Source organism: Cygnus atratus, chromosome 15 (genome assembly GCF_013377495.2).
Source record: "Cygnus atratus isolate AKBS03 ecotype Queensland, Australia chromosome 15, CAtr_DNAZoo_HiC_assembly, whole genome shotgun sequence".
Taxonomy (NCBI): domain Eukaryota; kingdom Metazoa; phylum Chordata; class Aves; order Anseriformes; family Anatidae; genus Cygnus; species Cygnus atratus.
The window spans coordinates 761876-778602 of NC_066376.1; the positions used below are offsets into that span (position 1 = coordinate 761876).

Genomic DNA, 16727 nt, shown 5'->3' on the forward strand with positions numbered 1-16727 from the left:
GCCCCAGCCCCCCGGGACGGCTCGGGAGAACCCCCCCGGTCCGGCGGCGGGCCCCGCCCCTCCCGCCCGTCCCCCCCCCGGCGCCAGGCTCCCCAGGGCACCGGGGCCAGCCCCGCTCCCCGTCCGCGCGGTCCCGCTGTAAGTGCCGGTGTCTGTTTGACCCCAGCCGGAAAACCGGGCCGCGGCCACAAGAGGAAAGCACGAGGACAGACCCACACCTGCGTTCAGCTCCACTTGGCACGGGGACGTACAGACCCGCAAACGTCACGCACGGTCCAAAGCCCCCCTCACGCGACCCAGGACAGAGGACAGTCGTGCCGTCACCGCAAGGTACGGGTCTAAGACAAGGACAGGCGGTGCCTGCGCCATCGGCATTCCAGGGTTAACCCCCGCAGTCATTTGTCCCGTATCAGCTGGAGAGTGCTTTGCGTATCCTTCCGCACACTTCTCTGGGTCCCAGCGTCACCATCATCTCAGCCACGCTCGGTCCGTGCTGAAACGCACAAGAAGTCATTGTACAAATGGAAACTCACGCTTCTCAGTACAAGTGGCTGCATCGTCAGGCAGGAAGCGACAAGTGATTAGCTATCAGATCGCTGTTACGCCAAGGGCAGGGCTTTTCTTAGCAATCTCAAAGCAAGATTTATTTATTTTTTTCCTCCCAAAGTACTAAAGTACTGACTGCCAAAATACTAAGACTGATCAAACTGAACCAAAAAGACCGCTGGTCCAGAAGTTCTTCTAACTTCACGTTTGTGACCAGCACATTCATGCCTTAACGATTTCTGCCTTTCTGAAACTTTCAGAGCGGCCTTTCTTCCAGAACTGCACATCAGTACTTTCACTCTTAACAGCAACTGATGTCAATTCTTGCAGGATGTACAGCCAAAACACCAGTATCTTGGTATCAGAGAGAAGATAGCTGTTTAAAAAAAATAAAAAAACCACAGCCACAAAAAGAGAAGGTCCCAGTCTCAGAATTCTTTCTTTACCTGTTGTCCACTGAGAGCCAGGCGAAGGAGCTTCATCATACTGCTGTACTTAGTCTCTCTGGTTTGCTTCTGAAGGTTTCTGAGGTCTTTGTTCAACTCCTCCGTGGTCAAAACAGCTGTTTGTCTCGTCATAAGCCTTTAGGAAAGAAGATGCCCTTACAATCTGGGGACGTACAGCACACAGGACTCCTACCCAGAAGCATCGAGTGACTTAGAGAACTGCCAGCTGCCTCAGGCTGGTTTTGCAAAGTCTTCTGGCAATGCTACCAGTTCAGGGTTTACTCTCCTGCCCTCAGAGAACTGCAGAATGCCAGCTAGAGACCAAGAAATGGAAGCCAGAAAATCCCCCCCAGGGATGAGCTTTTCAGAAGTGACGGTGATTCTGACTGTGCAGGGACTGGGTTAATTCCAGAGACCCAGGAGTTTGGTTACGTGATCCGAATACACATCGACCAGAAGCGCCTTGCTCTTCTCCAGTCAGATGCTACAACAGATAGAAGCACGGGAGATCTGGGGCACGGGAAAACCCTGACAGAGCTTTCTTCGTTAGCACCACGTGGGCACACAAACTCCGCTCTGCTTGGTGCTTTACAAAATCTAGGCACGACGATTCTTGCCTAAGAGCATTAATGTAAGCGTTCCTGCTGGTAAGCAGCCTTTCAGTTAAAGACACTCAGAACTCCTCCCCGGTCCTTAGCGACAGCACATTCTGAAGTAAACCAGAACAAATGGAAACCACGAGCGTGTCCAACGGGAGTACAGCAGCCAGGAGCAAAGCTCTGGGGCAGACAGGTGGGTGCGTACAGAGCTGCAAAAAGACACTTACCCTAAGACTAGTTTCCCTACGTCATCTGCTTCTGCAGAAATAGTTTGGAGCTGCTCTCGGGACACTGAGGGCCTAACCCACAAGTAAGCATAGTCACACGACACCAGGTTCTTCAGGAGGCTTACGTGACCCTGGAGGAAGAAAGCAAAGCTGTCAAGACTGCAGGCTAAGGTGAGGGGGTGAGGAGGGAGGTGACTTCTGCTCTCTGGACTTCACAAGCAATTGAAGAGGGTCCAAACACACCGCTGCCTTGCACTTTGTACCTGCTCGAAAGAAACGCGAACTGCTGACATTTCGGCTGCTTCGTTTTTGCACAGCCGTAACTAGCTGGTGTGAACGAGGACACAGAAGCAGCCTGCGGGGCTGCCGTACGAGTCCTGCTCAGCCACATGCAGCTGACTCAGAGTTCGGCCCTGGGAAGCGGCTTGCCACACTCATCGCTGCCTCTCATCAGACGCGTAGGAAGTCACGTGGCCGGCCCAGTCCCCGCTGCCACAGCCACCCTCGTGCTAACAGACGGGGACTTTGCTTGCCCTTTTAAGACCACTTTATTCTCTGCAAGGAATTCACCAGATGCTACGGCAGCATCCCAGGGGCAGACTGGGAAACTGCTGGCTTCACCCTCTTTCCTGACATTGGGAAGAGCCACGGCATCTTCCACCCTCTCCACAGCCTACGCGGCTTTTCCCTCGGACTGGCAGGGACAGCCACCTGCTGTTTGCGGGCTGCAGAGCTCAGGCCACAGCAACGCCCAGAACTCAGCTGAGTCTCCACACAGGAATCCCACAAAACCACGGCGCCCCATGCTCCAACACTCCCCGAAGCAGTAACACAACGCTACCGCTTTTCATACTTTTCTCATCAGGAGGACTTGCTCCACGTACTCCTTTTCTAGAACCTCTTTATCCAGTTCTTGGTCCCCATAGACACGCTCCACCAGCGACTGCAGCTCCCGAATTAGCTTCTGCCGTAGCTCTTCATTCTCAATGTGCCGAGTGAGGTGCACCCTGTGACAAGGGAAAAAACTGCATTTAGACCGCTTTGGGTTAGTTTGAAGCTAATGATCTCAATCTCACAACACTTACCAATTAGAACTGTACACCCGCTAGAAAAGCAACATCGAACCCCAGACAGACGTCCTACAACAGACTATGCAGATTTAACGTTACCGCTGGTGCTTGTACCTGTTGAATTCCGGGAGTTTCTCAAGATCCAGTAAGGCGGAATGGGTTGTAATTCTGCCGATTTCAAACTGCGAGATCAGCTCCTCCAAAGTCCTCCCCATCTGCTTCTCTGCAACATATCCCAACGAGGTTAAGATATGCATTCGCTCTCCAGCGGAGAACTAAAGTCACCGCTTTTCCTTGCAAACCACAGGCTCAGCGCTGGTGCGGCACACAGCCAAGAAGTGACAGAGGAGGGCTGCCCTCCACAGTGCTGACAGGAAGCAGCGACATACGAGGAGGGAACTTCTGGCAGGCGTGCACTGGAAGTTGCCCTCTTTGGACAAGCTGACTCTGTGAAGGAACTAGAAACTGGGACATTCTGCCTGGCTCTGTTACACCCTACAGTGAAACACCCCTTGCATCATTCAGCCCAGCAGAAATAACGCCTGGCCAGGAGGCTTCGCTGTCCAGTAAAGGTTTCATTCCCAAGCAAAGTTCCTGAAACACAAGTTAATGCAATAGTCACACGGCAAGAGCAACAAAAGGAGTAACTAAGTCAACCTCTCACGGTCTTTCAGGTTAATCAAGAAGTGTGAAAGATGTATTACTCGACTGCAATCATCAACCACAGAATAGAAGTTTTCCCAAGAGTTTGCAGAAGGTTTCTTCACCTTGAGAAGAAGGCTGTCCCCAGGGAAGTCATTAAGCCTTAGGCTCCACTTGAGTGGCTACCCAGGGACAGAGATGTTCCCACCATCCCAGGCCGCCACCGAGGCCTTCCCAGGAGCTCTACGGAAGCCCCGGCAGCACTTCAGCCACAGAAGCCCCTTCAGACCGGTTGCTTGACTACTATTTCCTGCTCCTTTCAAACACCGTCAAAGCTCTTGAATATTGGAATAAACCTAGCCCTTTGCCCAAAGTCAGCATCACGGGGTATCCCAGCGAGCGCTAAGCCTGCTCCCCTTACCTGCAAATCCAGAGCCACAACTGGTGACAACGTCCAGCAGAGCCTCTGGCAAGTAGCCGTCCTGAGCAAAGCGCTCCAGAAAGACGTCCCCCTGCCTTTTCGACAGCTTAGCACCGTCTTTGTTCAGAAGCAGCGGGAGGTGACCAAACTGGGGGGGATCCCAGCCAAAGGCTTTGTAGAGAAGGAGGTGCTTGGATGTCGAAGTAAGCCACTCAGTTCCTCGCAGAACGTGGCTGATGGCCATGTAGTGGTCATCCACCACGTTTGCCAGGTGGTAGGTGGGGAAGCCGTCCCCCTTAAGAATCACCGGATCGCCTTCCACCTCGGCCACTTCGTGCTTGTTCCAGCCGTAGACCAGGTCCTGGAAGGGCTCCACGCCCTTCTCCAGCCGGAAGCGGACCACCCAGTCAAGGCCCTGCGACAGCTTCTCAGCCACTTCTCTGGGCGTCAGGTGCCGGCAGCGGTTGTCGTATCTTCGAGAAAGGAGAACGCAGGTCTCAGGTTAACACACACCGACCCCAGCCACGCTTACATTCGACGGAATCTACACGAATTCGTGAATTTCAGCTGTGGTCTGCCCATTACACGTCCAGTCAGCTTCTCATCTCTGGACGTCACTCCCCTCAGCTTCTGAGGTGCCCTCAGACGGGAGGTAACAATCCCGTCGCACACACCTTGTCCTAAGCGACTGGGAGCGCGCAGCACAGAGGCGGCGACCCGGGGGAGAGGGCTGCCTACCGCGGGGTTTGCTGGTTCCGCAGCGCCTCCTTCTTCAGCAGCTCCAGGCGCTGCGGGGTGCAGAAGCAGCGGTACGCCGCGCCTCGCTCCAAGAGCACCTCGCAGGCCTGCCTGTACAGGTCGAGTCTCTGTGACTGCCGGTAGGGTCCGAACGCACCGCCGCGGCGAGGGCTTTCGTCAGGGGCGATACCTGAAACATCCCCACGGCGGGACGTGAAAAGACAGAGACGTCGGGGCGTGGGGTGCTGCGTGGGGAGCCCAAAGCGGGAAGAAAACACCTCAACCCAGCGAACAGTTGGGCAGCTCTGGCAGGTGACCTGGAGCAAAAATTAGTCAGGGGCAGACGTACAAAGGGTGCTTCCTATAGTAACGGACACCGGTGCTGCGAAAATGCAGCTGAGATCTCGGCCGATTATTTCACCTGCTCCAGAATTAGCACTCAACAGCAGGGTTCTTCAGAATTTACCTTTCTGTTTGTGGAGACACCTGTGGAACCCGGCTGTAAGTTTACCGTAATTGCTTGCCCTAAAATTCCCCTCGCTTTTAGCTCTTAGGACTCAGAACACAAACCGACGCCTTCGGACGCCTTTTGGCAAACACCGCACGCGCAATTTACCCGTTTATTTATTTTATAGTTTGTCAAGGGGGGGTTGCGAGCGCCGACTGCTGCTCACGGCACGAGGCGTCCAGCACACGGCCGCTGCCAGAGCCGCGCTGGGCGCCGCGTCCCGGCCCCGCCCCCTGTCCGCGGCCCCGCCCCCTGCCCGCGGCCCCGCCCCCTGCCCGCGGCCCCGCCCCCTGCCCGCGGCCCCGCCCCCCTGCCCGCGGCCCCGCCCCCTGCCCGCGGCCCCGCCCCCTGCCCGCGGCCCCGCCCCGCGTCCCGGCCCCGCCCCGCGTCCCGGCCCCGCGCCGCCCCCGCCGCTACCTGCCCATTCGAGCATCTCCTCGATGCCGTCGGCGGCGCCGGGCAGGGCCCGCTGCCGGTCGGTGTCCTCCAGGCGCAGCACGAAGGCGCCCCGCCGCTGCCTGGCGAAGAGGAAGTTGTACAGCGCCGTGCGCAGCCCGCCCAGGTGCAGCCGACCTGCCGCGGGGACGGCGCGGGGCGGTCACGGCGGCGGCACGGCCGGGCGGCGCTGCCACGGGAGGCCCCGGGGCGCCCCCAGAACGGCCCCAGAGCGGCCCCGCCCGCCCCGCCCCGTACCTGTGGGGCTGGGCCCGAACCGCACCCGCGGCCCCGGCCCCGGCCCCGGCCCCGGCCCGGCCGCGCTGCCCAGCGCCCCGCAGCGCCCGCGCCATGCCGCCCCCAGCGCCCGGCCAAGCACGGCGCCGCTCCCGCCCTCAGGGCCGCCTCGCCCCGCGCGCCGCTTCCGCCCTCGGCTCCCAGCCCATCACGGAGCGTTTCCGCCCTCAGCGACGGCGCGCCCTGACGCCGCTTCCGCCCTCGAATTCCAGCCAATCACGGAGCGTTTCCGCCCTCAGGGACGGCGCGCCCTGACGCCACTTCCGTCCTCTGTTCCCAGCCAATCACGGCGCCTCTTCCGCCCTCGGTTCCCAGCCAATCACGGCGCCTCTTCCGCCCTCAGGGACGGCACGCACCGCACGACACTTCCGCCCGCACCCCCCGGCCAATCACGGCGCCTCTTCCGCCCTCGGTTCCCAGCCAATCACGGAGCCGCTTCCGCCCTCTGTGACGGCACGCCCTTCACGCCACTTCCGCCCTCGGGGTGCAGCCAATCACGGAGCGTTTCCGCCCTCAGCGCCGGCACCACCTTTCGGGGCACTTCCGCCCTCAGGGCCCAGCCAATCACCGCACCACTTCCGCCCTCAGCGCCGCCTCCGTCCGGCCGCGCCCCTTCCGCCCGCAGCGCCCAGCCAATCACCGCGGCCGCCGGCACCGGGGGCGGGGCTCCCCGTAAAGGCACCGGCGCCCCCTTGTCGCCGCGCGGGGTCCTAGCGCCGGGGCGCGCCAGGTTCGGGCCGGGCCGGGCCGGGCCGGGGAGGCGGCCGCGGGGCGGGGCGGGGCGGGGCGGGGCGGGGCCGTGCTACGGGTGCCGGCGCGGCCCACGGCGCTCGGCGGCGGGCGCTTCCCGGCGCGCCCCGCGGCAGATTGTACACAATCATCATGGCCGCCGCCGCCCCAGGTAGGAGCGGGCGGCCCGGGGCGGGACGGGGCTGCCGGGGGTGCCGGGCCGGGCGGGGCGGGGCGGGGCGGGGCGGGGGGCCGGGGCCGGGGCCGGGGCCGGGGCCGGGGCCGCGGTCGCGCCCGGTGCCGGTGCCGGTGCCGGTGCCGGTGCCGCGCCGTCCCGTCCCGTCCCGTCCCTTCCCGTCCCTTCCCGTGCGCTCCCCCCAGGTGCCGAGGCGCCGGGCATGGAGGCGGAGGCCGCGGGCTGCGGCGGGGAGGGCGGCTCTCCGGCCGCGGGGCGCTCTCCGCAGGGCGAGGGGCGCCGGCACCCCCCGGCCTCCGTCAGCAACGGCGGCGCCGCGGAGGGCGGCGAGGAGCTGGTGGAGCTGAAGGTGATCTGGAACAAGAACAAGTACGACGTCAAGTTCCGCCTGGACGGCACCGGCGCCGACCTGAAGCAGGAGATCCACTCGCTCACAGGTCGGTGGGGGCGGCCCCGCGCCCCGCGCCGCGGCCGGGCCCCCGGTAACCCCCGCCCCGCCCCGCCTCGCCCGCAGGCCTCCCGCCCGCCATGCAGAAGGTGATGTTCAAGGGGCTGCTGCCCGAGGAGAAGACGCTGCGAGAGATCAAGGTGACGAACGGAGCCAAGATCATGGTGGTGGGCTCCACCATCAACGACGTGCTGGCGGTGAACACGCCCAAGGAGGCCGCCCAGCAGGAGGTGAAGGCTGAGGAGAGCAAGAAGGAGCCGCTCTGCAGGCAAAAGGTTGCTGGCGTCTGCGTAATCCCGGGGGGGGCTCGGGCGGTTCTCCTGCGGGGCTCTGCGGCCGCCTCGGGGCCCTCGGAGCGGGGCAGGGGCTTTGGTCGGCACAGCCGAGGGTGACGAGACGAGCTCCGCGTGGAGAGGGTCTCGCAGCAGGGAAACGCCCGGCACAGCGCAGCCTGGGGCTGAGGGCCCCCCTTGTGCTGCTGCCAGGCACAGCCCAGCGTTTCGGGCAGGAAACGTCAAATAAGGGAAACGTTTCGTGGTTGTTAGCTCAAGCACAGCCAAGATTAATTATATCTAAAAACTAACTGGCTTTGGTTGACACACAAGAACTTGATATCTAAAAAATGCCTTTAAGTGGACGCCAAGAGAGCGGTTCCCTCAGCTGTCCGAGCGCCGCAGGGAACGCGGTTGTTGAATTTTCCTCTCGCGTCTTGAAGCGTTGCCTCCTAGTAGGAAGCGAAGCACAGTGCAGCCAGGCTTCTCTTGGCGGCTGTGCTGCAGCGTGGTGGGCTGATAAAGGATTTTCAGCTCAAGGTATCACCAACCTCTCTCAAACTAAACTTAAATAAAAATTAAAATGTGCATCGTTGATCTGCAACCTTTATGAGACGTGCTTTTGTTTTTCTATAATTTATCATAGTTCACGTTCACTGTAAGTTCCATCATTGTTTAAAGGTACTCAGCAACTTACGAGCTGTGAGCATGTTTTTCTTAGTTACTACTGCTCTAATCTGGCCTGGTTTGCTGCTGTGTTGCGGTATGTTGCACTGTCAGATGTAAAGGGTTTTCTGCCGTTCACTGAATATAACACTTGACTGTTAAAACTGTCTTGCCAAATGCCAACGATGTGGTTCAGCATGTACGATGTTAAAGTGAGGCGTGGGGTTTTTTATATATATATATATATATAATGTATATGTGTATTCTACGAAGGATGTTACCCTTTGCGTTACACTGGGATTTTATTCGTCTATATAATTTGTTTAGACTCTCCTAGGAAGTGCTCGTTAACTTTGAAAATTAACTGTTTCCTGTGTGATAAGTGACTGAATAGTTTTTAACTGTCTCCTGGCGCTGTTGGGTTATGGTCAGTTCAGGGTGCGTTAGAAGTAACGTGAACAATTCTGTCATGTTTCTGTAAATTCTAATTTCTGCTTTTACATTGTAGCAACACAGAAAAGTATTGGATAAAGGAAAACCAGATGATGTGATGCCTTCTGTTAAAGGTGTTCAGGTTAGTAAAGGGGTACGTGAGACGTTGTCGCAATTAGAAAAGTGGGGGGGTTTTCTGTGGTTTGAGACCTTTCTTTGATGGTTCTACCTCTCCTTTTTTGTCTTAGTAGAAAACTGGGAAAACAGATCATCCTTATGCTTAAGAAGCTAAAAGGACATGTCTTCTGCTGTGGGCGTTTCACCGCGACTTACTGTGTTGCTTTTTTTGTAGGAGCGCCTGCCAACAGTGCCGTTATCTGGCATGTACAACAAATCAGGGGGGAAAGTAAGATTGACCTTCAAACTTGAGCAAGACCAGCTATGGATTGGTACAAAAGGTGAGCGACTCTAAAATTCTGAGATGAATAATTAATGTTTGGTGTGTAAGTGAATCGTGTGAGCTAGAACGTTTCTGATGCGATTAAATTGTGTTCGGGGAATAATATTGTTATTTTGTTACCTCAGAACTAAATTTTGCTGCTGCTTCTCAGATGTCATTCTCTCGTGTTATCGAATATTGGCTGATATTTTATTTCTGTTCTTGAAAAACACGAGTTCAGTTGTGCCAGTAGACTTAAGTTCCAATCCGCTATTCATAGGTCCAAATATAAATTACAATATTTGGCATTTCTAACGTATCTCGAAAGTACTTCATAAACATTGGTTTGATGCCAGCATCACATAGCGGCTCAATGACTTGGCTGAGACTCAAAAGAGAATCGTGGAGCCGGGAATAAGAGTAGGAGTGCTGGCATCTCTGTCGTTATTTGTCCTTCCAACCAAAATCAGTTGGGTGTCTTGTTTCAGCGACGTACAACTGCAGAAACTATGGCATGTGTTGCTGTGCAGAGGAATCAGTTTACCGTCTTGAGTGGTGCCAGGAGGAGCTGAAAGTGCTGTGGTGATAACGTGCATTGCTGAGGACGTCTCAGATAATCCCCCTGCCTCCAAAGGAAGCCTTTAGTTTGACCAGGATGGGGCAATGTTATATTGATGAGCAAGAAGAATAGAAGTGCTTGCTCACTGTCCCAGTAAAATAACCTAATTGGACGGTAATATTAGCTTTGGATGGCACCTCCAGCTGCTACGTTATTTCCAAAGTAAGCAGAAATCTCGAAAGTTTTTGACCTTTCCTATGTAGGACAGACTTGATTGTGAACTTGAAGGTTTTCTGTCTTTAAAATCTCCATTGGTATGGATCGCAGTGAGATCTCTTAGGCTAAGTGACAGAGATGCTGTATTTTTTCCTCTATAGCTTGGGCGGATGCTTTTTTTTTTTCTTACTGATAATGTGCTCTAAATAATTGAGGGGTATTTAGGTAATTAATCCTTTTCCCTCACCTTCTAGACCAGTTTAAATTCAGTATTTCTGAAACATTCTAGATTAGTGTTTCTTAAGCTTTGAAATTTGATTCTTCTTATAGTCCTCTGTCTTTAATATAACCTGTTTCCCTACTTCCCCAAATTAGCAGCAGCTTACTTCCTTTAGGGACTGGTTATAATTGCTGGCTGTTGGTGAGAGGAAGACTTCCTGCTCTGAGAAATTCATGGTAGATGCCAGCGCATAAGGGCTAGAATAAATACAAGTAGCTGTTAACACAGTTTTTGTTGTTGTGGCTCTTCTTTTTTTTCTTAACTTGGCAGTCTTGGAAAACTGAAACTGATTTGTCCCGTATGCAGCCTCCCTTTGCTTCCCACATCACACTGTACATTTTTGTAGCCTGAGGGCTGATAAGGGTACTTGTTTCTCAGTTGCTCTGTATACTTTTCATATAGTCATTGGTAGCATGGATTTGTCTGTTGCTGAGGTGTTGCGAGAAGTAATTCAATTGCAGGATGGTAAATGAGTGCAAAGTAGGATTTCACTCCGTGAAGGAGTTGCAAGTCTCACGGGGATAGTTTAGAGTCAGCTTAGTTACAGCACTGAGATAGAGAATATTTGTCTTTACAGCCCAGACTGAGTGTGTTTATCTCCCCGTTTACCTTTTTAAGTAGGTGCTTTTTTTCTGGTTCACAAGAATTAGTTATGTAGATCTAAGGAATTCTTTGTTCAGCTTACGGTTTTCTCTGTCTTATGTGCAAGAAGGTAATTTTAGGCTGACACTGAAAGCTGGAACTGAAAGGAAGCTTCTTGGAGTTAGGTCTTCAGAAAGAAGTGGGGACGTAACAGATAGAAAATCTCCTCTGAACGATCACCTTGTCAGTCTTGTTGGTGGCTTCTGGCTGCCTTTCCTAAGTCTATCACGTAATTGTAGTCATCTTTTTTTCTGTTTCCTTTTTTTTTTTTTCTTTCCCTACTTACACACGAATGTTTCCTTGCCTGCGCTCTTATAGTAACAGTTGAGCACTGCCTCGGGTTAAAACCAGAACTGGACTTCAAAGGGTTGGCCAGCCTCTCTTGCCTCAGCTTCCTTCAGCCTTGTCATTTCTGCAGAGCGTAGTATAACCCTTGATAGTCCTGAATATTCTTACACCTGGACTAGCTTTCACTGTGGCGAGCAATCCTGCTGGTAAGAGTGGAGCTCCTTAGGGAGAAACATGAAATTCCCCTCACTGAATTTAAGGCCCAAATCAGGTACGCTGAAGTGCTTACTGTGATGCAGATATCAAAAGGTGAGGAACTGTGCGGTCCAGTTTGGGATTCCTTTACATTACTCGCGCACCAGCTGGGGGCTGTATGGTAACGTGGAAGACGTTCCTCTCAGCAGCAGATACCCAAAGTTCACCCTACTGGGAAAGCCTGCTGACACCCGAGGAGCTTTTGGAAATAACGGAGGTGGTATTTGACGTTAGCATGACATACATCTTCCTCCTATATCAGAAATAATACTTTGATCAATTTTAATGTAGAGAGAACAGAAAAGTTACCCATGGGGTCCATTAAAAATGTGGTGAGTGAACCTATTGAAGGACACGAAGATTATCACATGATGGTAAGTAATGTCTCTACTTTAATAATATCATTCGAGTTACTTCATGCAATGCGCAGGAGGAAGGCTTTCAAAATAGAGCAAGGCTGGGACCGATAGCAATACCAGCCTCCTGTGTTGTGGAATGTCAGAATGTCAACATTGCCTGCTGTTATAATGGAAATATTTTGGGCGGCATACTGGATATCTGCTACTCTGTGGAGCTCTGGGCTGATCTCACACGAGTGGTAGTGCCATTTAACATCCTCCATCTCGTGACTGTTACAGCAGTGTAAAAATACTCATGCTATAACGCATGATTTCTTAACGTTAGTGATATTTTCCTGTATCTAGTTTAATTTCTGGTTTCTGTTCTATTTATATAAATAACAGGCCTTGGTGGTGGTTTAAAAAAGAAAGTGATTTGATTCTGTAATATTTTTTCACACTTAATTTGCTGAAAAACTGGTATTGGTTATAGAAAAGTAACGCACTTAAGAAGAGCAGTGCTATTTCTACTGGCTGTTTCTTTTGAGGTTTTGCTTTATGTACTCTACAGGGATTGCAGTAACTAACTTCTAAAGTTGAAGTAATTTCCTTGTATAAGTCTGCTTCCTTTCTTTAGGGGAAGAAAGGGGAAATGCTGTACCTTATAACCATTGTCTGCAGGAGGGAGCTGATCTAGTCTTTTCTCAGATATTTGTTTTTTGATCACCAGTATAAGAAAATGTCCTCTTCCAAAAATGATACAATAATCATTCTAAAACAAGGGTAGAGGTTATTGGCATGCCGTAATGCTCCTCTCCTATTCCTACTTACATAAGTAAGAGAATAAGACATTCTGTCTGTTTAGATAGACAAATTAAAATTCTGAGATTTCATTTATTAAAACATGTTCGTTGTCTTAGTGCCTGTTTGCCTTCCTAACTCTGTGCATAATTTCTTTAGAGACTTATCTTTGGGGATGCATTAGATTTTTGTCTTCCATGAGTTCCTCGTGTTCTTGAAACTGGCCAAGAGAGTTTGTTGCAGCTGTGATAAAGGAAAGAGCTCATCATTTAATTGGTTCTTTGCAGTTGTTTCTCAGAGGAATGTTTCCTTTAATTGCATACCAAATACGTGTAGTGCATACAACATCCTTGAAAGAGGCCGTAGGTATAGCAGACTTGTTCGGTTTTTGCAGCGGGTAAGACGTATGTCCAGTCTGTCTGGTATAAGCTGTTCTGTTTTCCGTATGTAAACGTTGTCATTTTTAACTTTGCAGGCATTTCAGCTGGGCCCAACAGAAGCATCTTACTACTGGGTCTATTGGGTACCAACTCAATATGTTGATGCAATCAAAGACACGGTGCTGGGAAAGTGGCAGTATTTTTGAAAGCACGCTCACCTCTGGCACAGGAAAATGACACAAAGCTAAGGACACTGCTGGGAGAGGCCTCCAACATCCCTGGATGTGATAGTCCTGGAACTTTATTAATAAAATATGATAAACGAGGCATTGATGGAAGCCAGAGGTGATGTTCTTTCACCATTAGTTTACTTTTAACTTAAATTTCACCATCCCTTTTCTGCAGTCAGCTTCAACCATATTTAAAGCAAATACAGTGGAAATCAATAAATCTTAATTCACAAAATGCCGTGTGTAATACACTTAAATCTGCTGAGAGTTGATCTTCCAATTTAGTTTTAAAAAGTAAATATTGCGGTGTATTATCGAGGATTTTTTACATGGTTTGAACAAAAACAGATATTTTCATAATCTTTCAGTTACAAGCATTAAACTTAATTTAGTTACTTGGTTGTGACTGAGAATTTCAGAAACGGTTTTTAAATAATAAACTTTAAACAGTATGCAAAATTGATGTTTAGTAAGCCATATTCTGCTGGCCCTTTTATTTCAGGTTTGAATCTTTGGTAGCAAACCTCTAATTTTGTTTCCTTAAACCCAAAGACGCCGTGTGCTCTCTCTCCCTCTCTCTCAGCTCTGGGTTGGTACTCTGTGTGGCATGTTTGGAGCAGGTGAATACCACTGTGGATATTTTATTATCACCGTGACCCAGTGCTGCTTACTGTCCCATTTCATGCCACTTTAGTTGTTTTCCTCTCATGTGCATACCTCTCTGCTCCTTTTTTACCTCCTGCCTGGGGTGCTGCATTTTAGGAGCATTCTCTTGATTGTGTGCGTTGCAGTCCGGAGCCGTTTTGCAGCTGTTGGTATGACACTTACCTGTCCGACTGGAAAAAACAAACAAACAAAAACTCCAGAGTGCGCTACCTGACGCTGTCTGGTGTGAGTGTACTGAAGGAGTAACACAAATCTCGCAAAGGAGGCGAACCAAAGAGACCTTCCAGTCTTGTTTTTTGTTGGGAGGAGGGCAGAGGTGGGAGAGAGAAGCTCCGATGCCGTTTCCCATTCTAAATAACCGCAGTAGTCTTTTGTGACCTGCATTTGAAAGTTTAAAAGTGTCATATTCAGTGAATCTTACCAAATGACTATGTACTAATTTTTGAAATTTAAATTACCTTTCAGCTTTTCTTCTGCTCAAGTTTACAGTAAGTTCTTGCATCTAGGTCTGTCTGAAATACTGCTCCTTGCCTTTGGTTTGTGATATTCTGTGTCATCTCAGCAATTAACGTGCCATTTATCTCAGGTTTTCTGAATGGACCTTTCAGTCCTGAAAAGGTGCACAACCGTAACAGATTGTATCGTGCAGTCAGACTGAATCAGTCTTGCTGTGTGTTAAACCTGCATCTAACAGATCACTTTTTTTTTGTAACACTGTGGGCTTGATATTAATTCATACAAGTAGCTCAACATTTTGCGAAACTCACTTAGAAATATCCTTTTACGAATGGTTGAGCTTAACATATTCCACGTCCTTTTTTCACTTTCCTTGAAATAGCCCAGTCGAAACTCAGCAGGTGCAAATTCCCAAACGAGTATATATTTTTTTTTATTTGAGAGACTCAGAAAAGCGTTCATTTTATGGTGTGTGTTACGGTTGCGTGTTTACCTGTAGACTCTTGATGGCAACATGAGCAGCTTTTGTTTTGTATTTTCAGTTAGAACATCCATGCAATACGACTTTTAAGGTGTTTCATATCCTACATATAAACTAGTGATGTGCTCATTACTCTTGTAGCTTGAGGTATTTCCTTTCTGTATACAAGCCAACAGCAGTGTGTCTTGACGTAAATGCACGGAGACGGGAGCGATCCCTGCAGGAGTGCTGTCAGCTCCCCAGAACAACCCCTTCGAGCGCTCGGAGCGAGTGAATGCAAACAGAGGGGCTGGCGTCAGTTAATTGGAGGTGTAACTACAACTTAAATGCAGCTATCAGTCACTTACTATTTTCTAATCGCCAATCCTGGTGTTAAGGCTTAAATTTACATTTCAGTACCCGGTGGGAAGTGTATGCACTACAGTACCGCATCCTATATTGTATGTATATGGTATATAAGGATAATTAGTGACACTATTTCTTTCTGTCACTTGGCTTCACCTTTGCACTTGCCTGTGTTGTTGGGTCTGTGATTATCAGCTTCCACTTGCTACTTGACTTGCTCGGACCTGGCTGTACATCCATTCATACTCCGTTTTCCTTTCCTGTTCTTTCGTTGGCTTGCTCCCTGAGAGGACATGTATCTTAGTTCCAACTCTTCCCCAGAGCTGCCGTGGCTTCCGTGTTCGATGCAATAACTCGGGTGAGTACAGTGCTGCTGGTGCCGCGGGAGGGCGCGTTCCCGCCCGGAGCGCTGTCGAGGCGAGAAGGGCACCTGGGCACGCAGAGCGCTGTAGGAGTTAGCATTCCCTCCGGAGTGCTCTGCATCCTGTGCCAGGCACAATAAATCATCTCCAAAGAAACGGAATATAAAAACTGGTGGTTACAAAGCAGCTTTAAATGTGAAGGAAAGAATATTATAAACTAAGATGATCTAACATGGTCCTGTTTAGGTACTTCTTTTCTAGTTGAATTTGATTTGAAAAATTGAACTTTCTTTTTTTTTTTTGTTCTGTGTGCAAAGTTTGAATTAAAATATAGGAAAGTGATACTTATCTGAAACGCTTTAACTGGTGTTCGTTGGCTCAATTTAGTAGGTTTCTTGGGAGTTCTTTGACATGAATTTTCCTACTGAACTTAGCAGCATCGCTTTTAAAATCCTTTCTCTTTTGGAATCGTGGAACTTGGTATCTTCTGGTATATACCCATTTTTCCAAGGTGATTCTTGGTATTAGTGATCATTAACGTCTAAGAAAACATTTAATATCTTTAGTTGCACTGTGTCACAGCTTGTCCAACTAGGGAGCCGCTCCCTGGCCTCTCTCTTGATTTTGGATTTTGCTCTCTGATAACTGTGATGCTCTCCAGAGCAGATTTGCCATAAGAAATGGTTCTGTGGAAGGATGTGGTGGTTAGTCCTCGGTAAGACACAAATTTTGTGAGTAAAGTGCAAGTGCAGTCAGAATTTTAAGTTGGCTGATGAAGATTGTTTTGAGAGCCAACGTGTACTCTTCCATAGGAAGTTTATAGTAACATCTGTGGTGATTCCTATGCAAAAGTTGAATTATTTCACATAAATAACGATGTAACGCCTTTCTGCGGAGATCAGATCCCTGTTGGATATAGACGTAACTCCCCGTGAGCACCGTTTTTGGGGTACTGTTCCTTCCAGCATCGCACTCGGTGTTTGCTGGGTTTGCTGATCGGTGATCAGAGCACCCGGCACGCAGATGCGGGTTCCAGCAGGCCGCAGGCGGTGTCCCCACGCCGAGGTGGCAGCCGATGCCCAGGCGATCTGTCGTCGCTCCCCTCACCAGCGGCGTGCAGGAGCAGTAACTGCCCGCGAGGAGACCGCTGCGCTTACGGAGCTGCTCGGAGCCCTTTGCCCGTGGCGAGCGGAGACACTGCACCTCCGTGCCATTCTTTCACTTCCCCGTGCCCCCTGCTGCGGGTCTCTTGTTCCTCTCCTTGTTGGGAGTTTGGTATTCCTTCTGCCATCTGTTTCTGCGCTCTGTGTGAGCAGC

General features: G+C 51.1%; 2 protein-coding genes across 3 annotated transcripts; one reads left to right on the forward strand and one right to left on the reverse strand.

Annotated features, from left to right (window-relative positions):
- Positions 1–219: 219 nt before the first annotated feature.
- Positions 220–6813, reverse strand: EARS2 (glutamyl-tRNA synthetase 2, mitochondrial). The gene is made up of 10 exons (XM_035563328.1): positions 6803–6813; positions 5891–6066; positions 5615–5770; positions 4690–4879; positions 3952–4424; positions 3003–3111; positions 2672–2825; positions 1819–1949; positions 993–1128; positions 220–493 (listed from the first exon to the last, which is right to left on the reverse strand). Exons 1-10 carry the CDS (start codon positions 6811–6813, stop codon positions 410–412), a joined length of 1620 nt encoding a protein of 539 aa, XP_035419221.1. The 3' UTR covers positions 220–409.
- UBFD1 (ubiquitin family domain containing 1) lies at positions 6723–13335 on the forward strand. 2 transcript variants are annotated; one of them, XM_035563483.2, is made up of 7 exons: positions 6723–6830; positions 7040–7291; positions 7369–7577; positions 8749–8814; positions 9025–9130; positions 11643–11725; positions 12966–13335. In XM_035563483.2, the coding sequence occupies exons 1-7, from the start codon at positions 6812–6814 to the stop codon at positions 13074–13076; spliced, it is 846 nt and encodes a 281-aa protein (XP_035419376.1). In that variant the 5' UTR covers positions 6723–6811; the 3' UTR covers positions 13077–13335. The 2 variants fall into 2 exon arrangements, with proteins under 2 accessions (XP_035419376.1, XP_035419377.1); XM_035563484.2 differs by lacking the exons at positions 11643–11725; positions 12966–13335 and adding an exon at positions 9600–10330.
- Positions 13336–16727: the final 3392 nt, after the last annotated feature.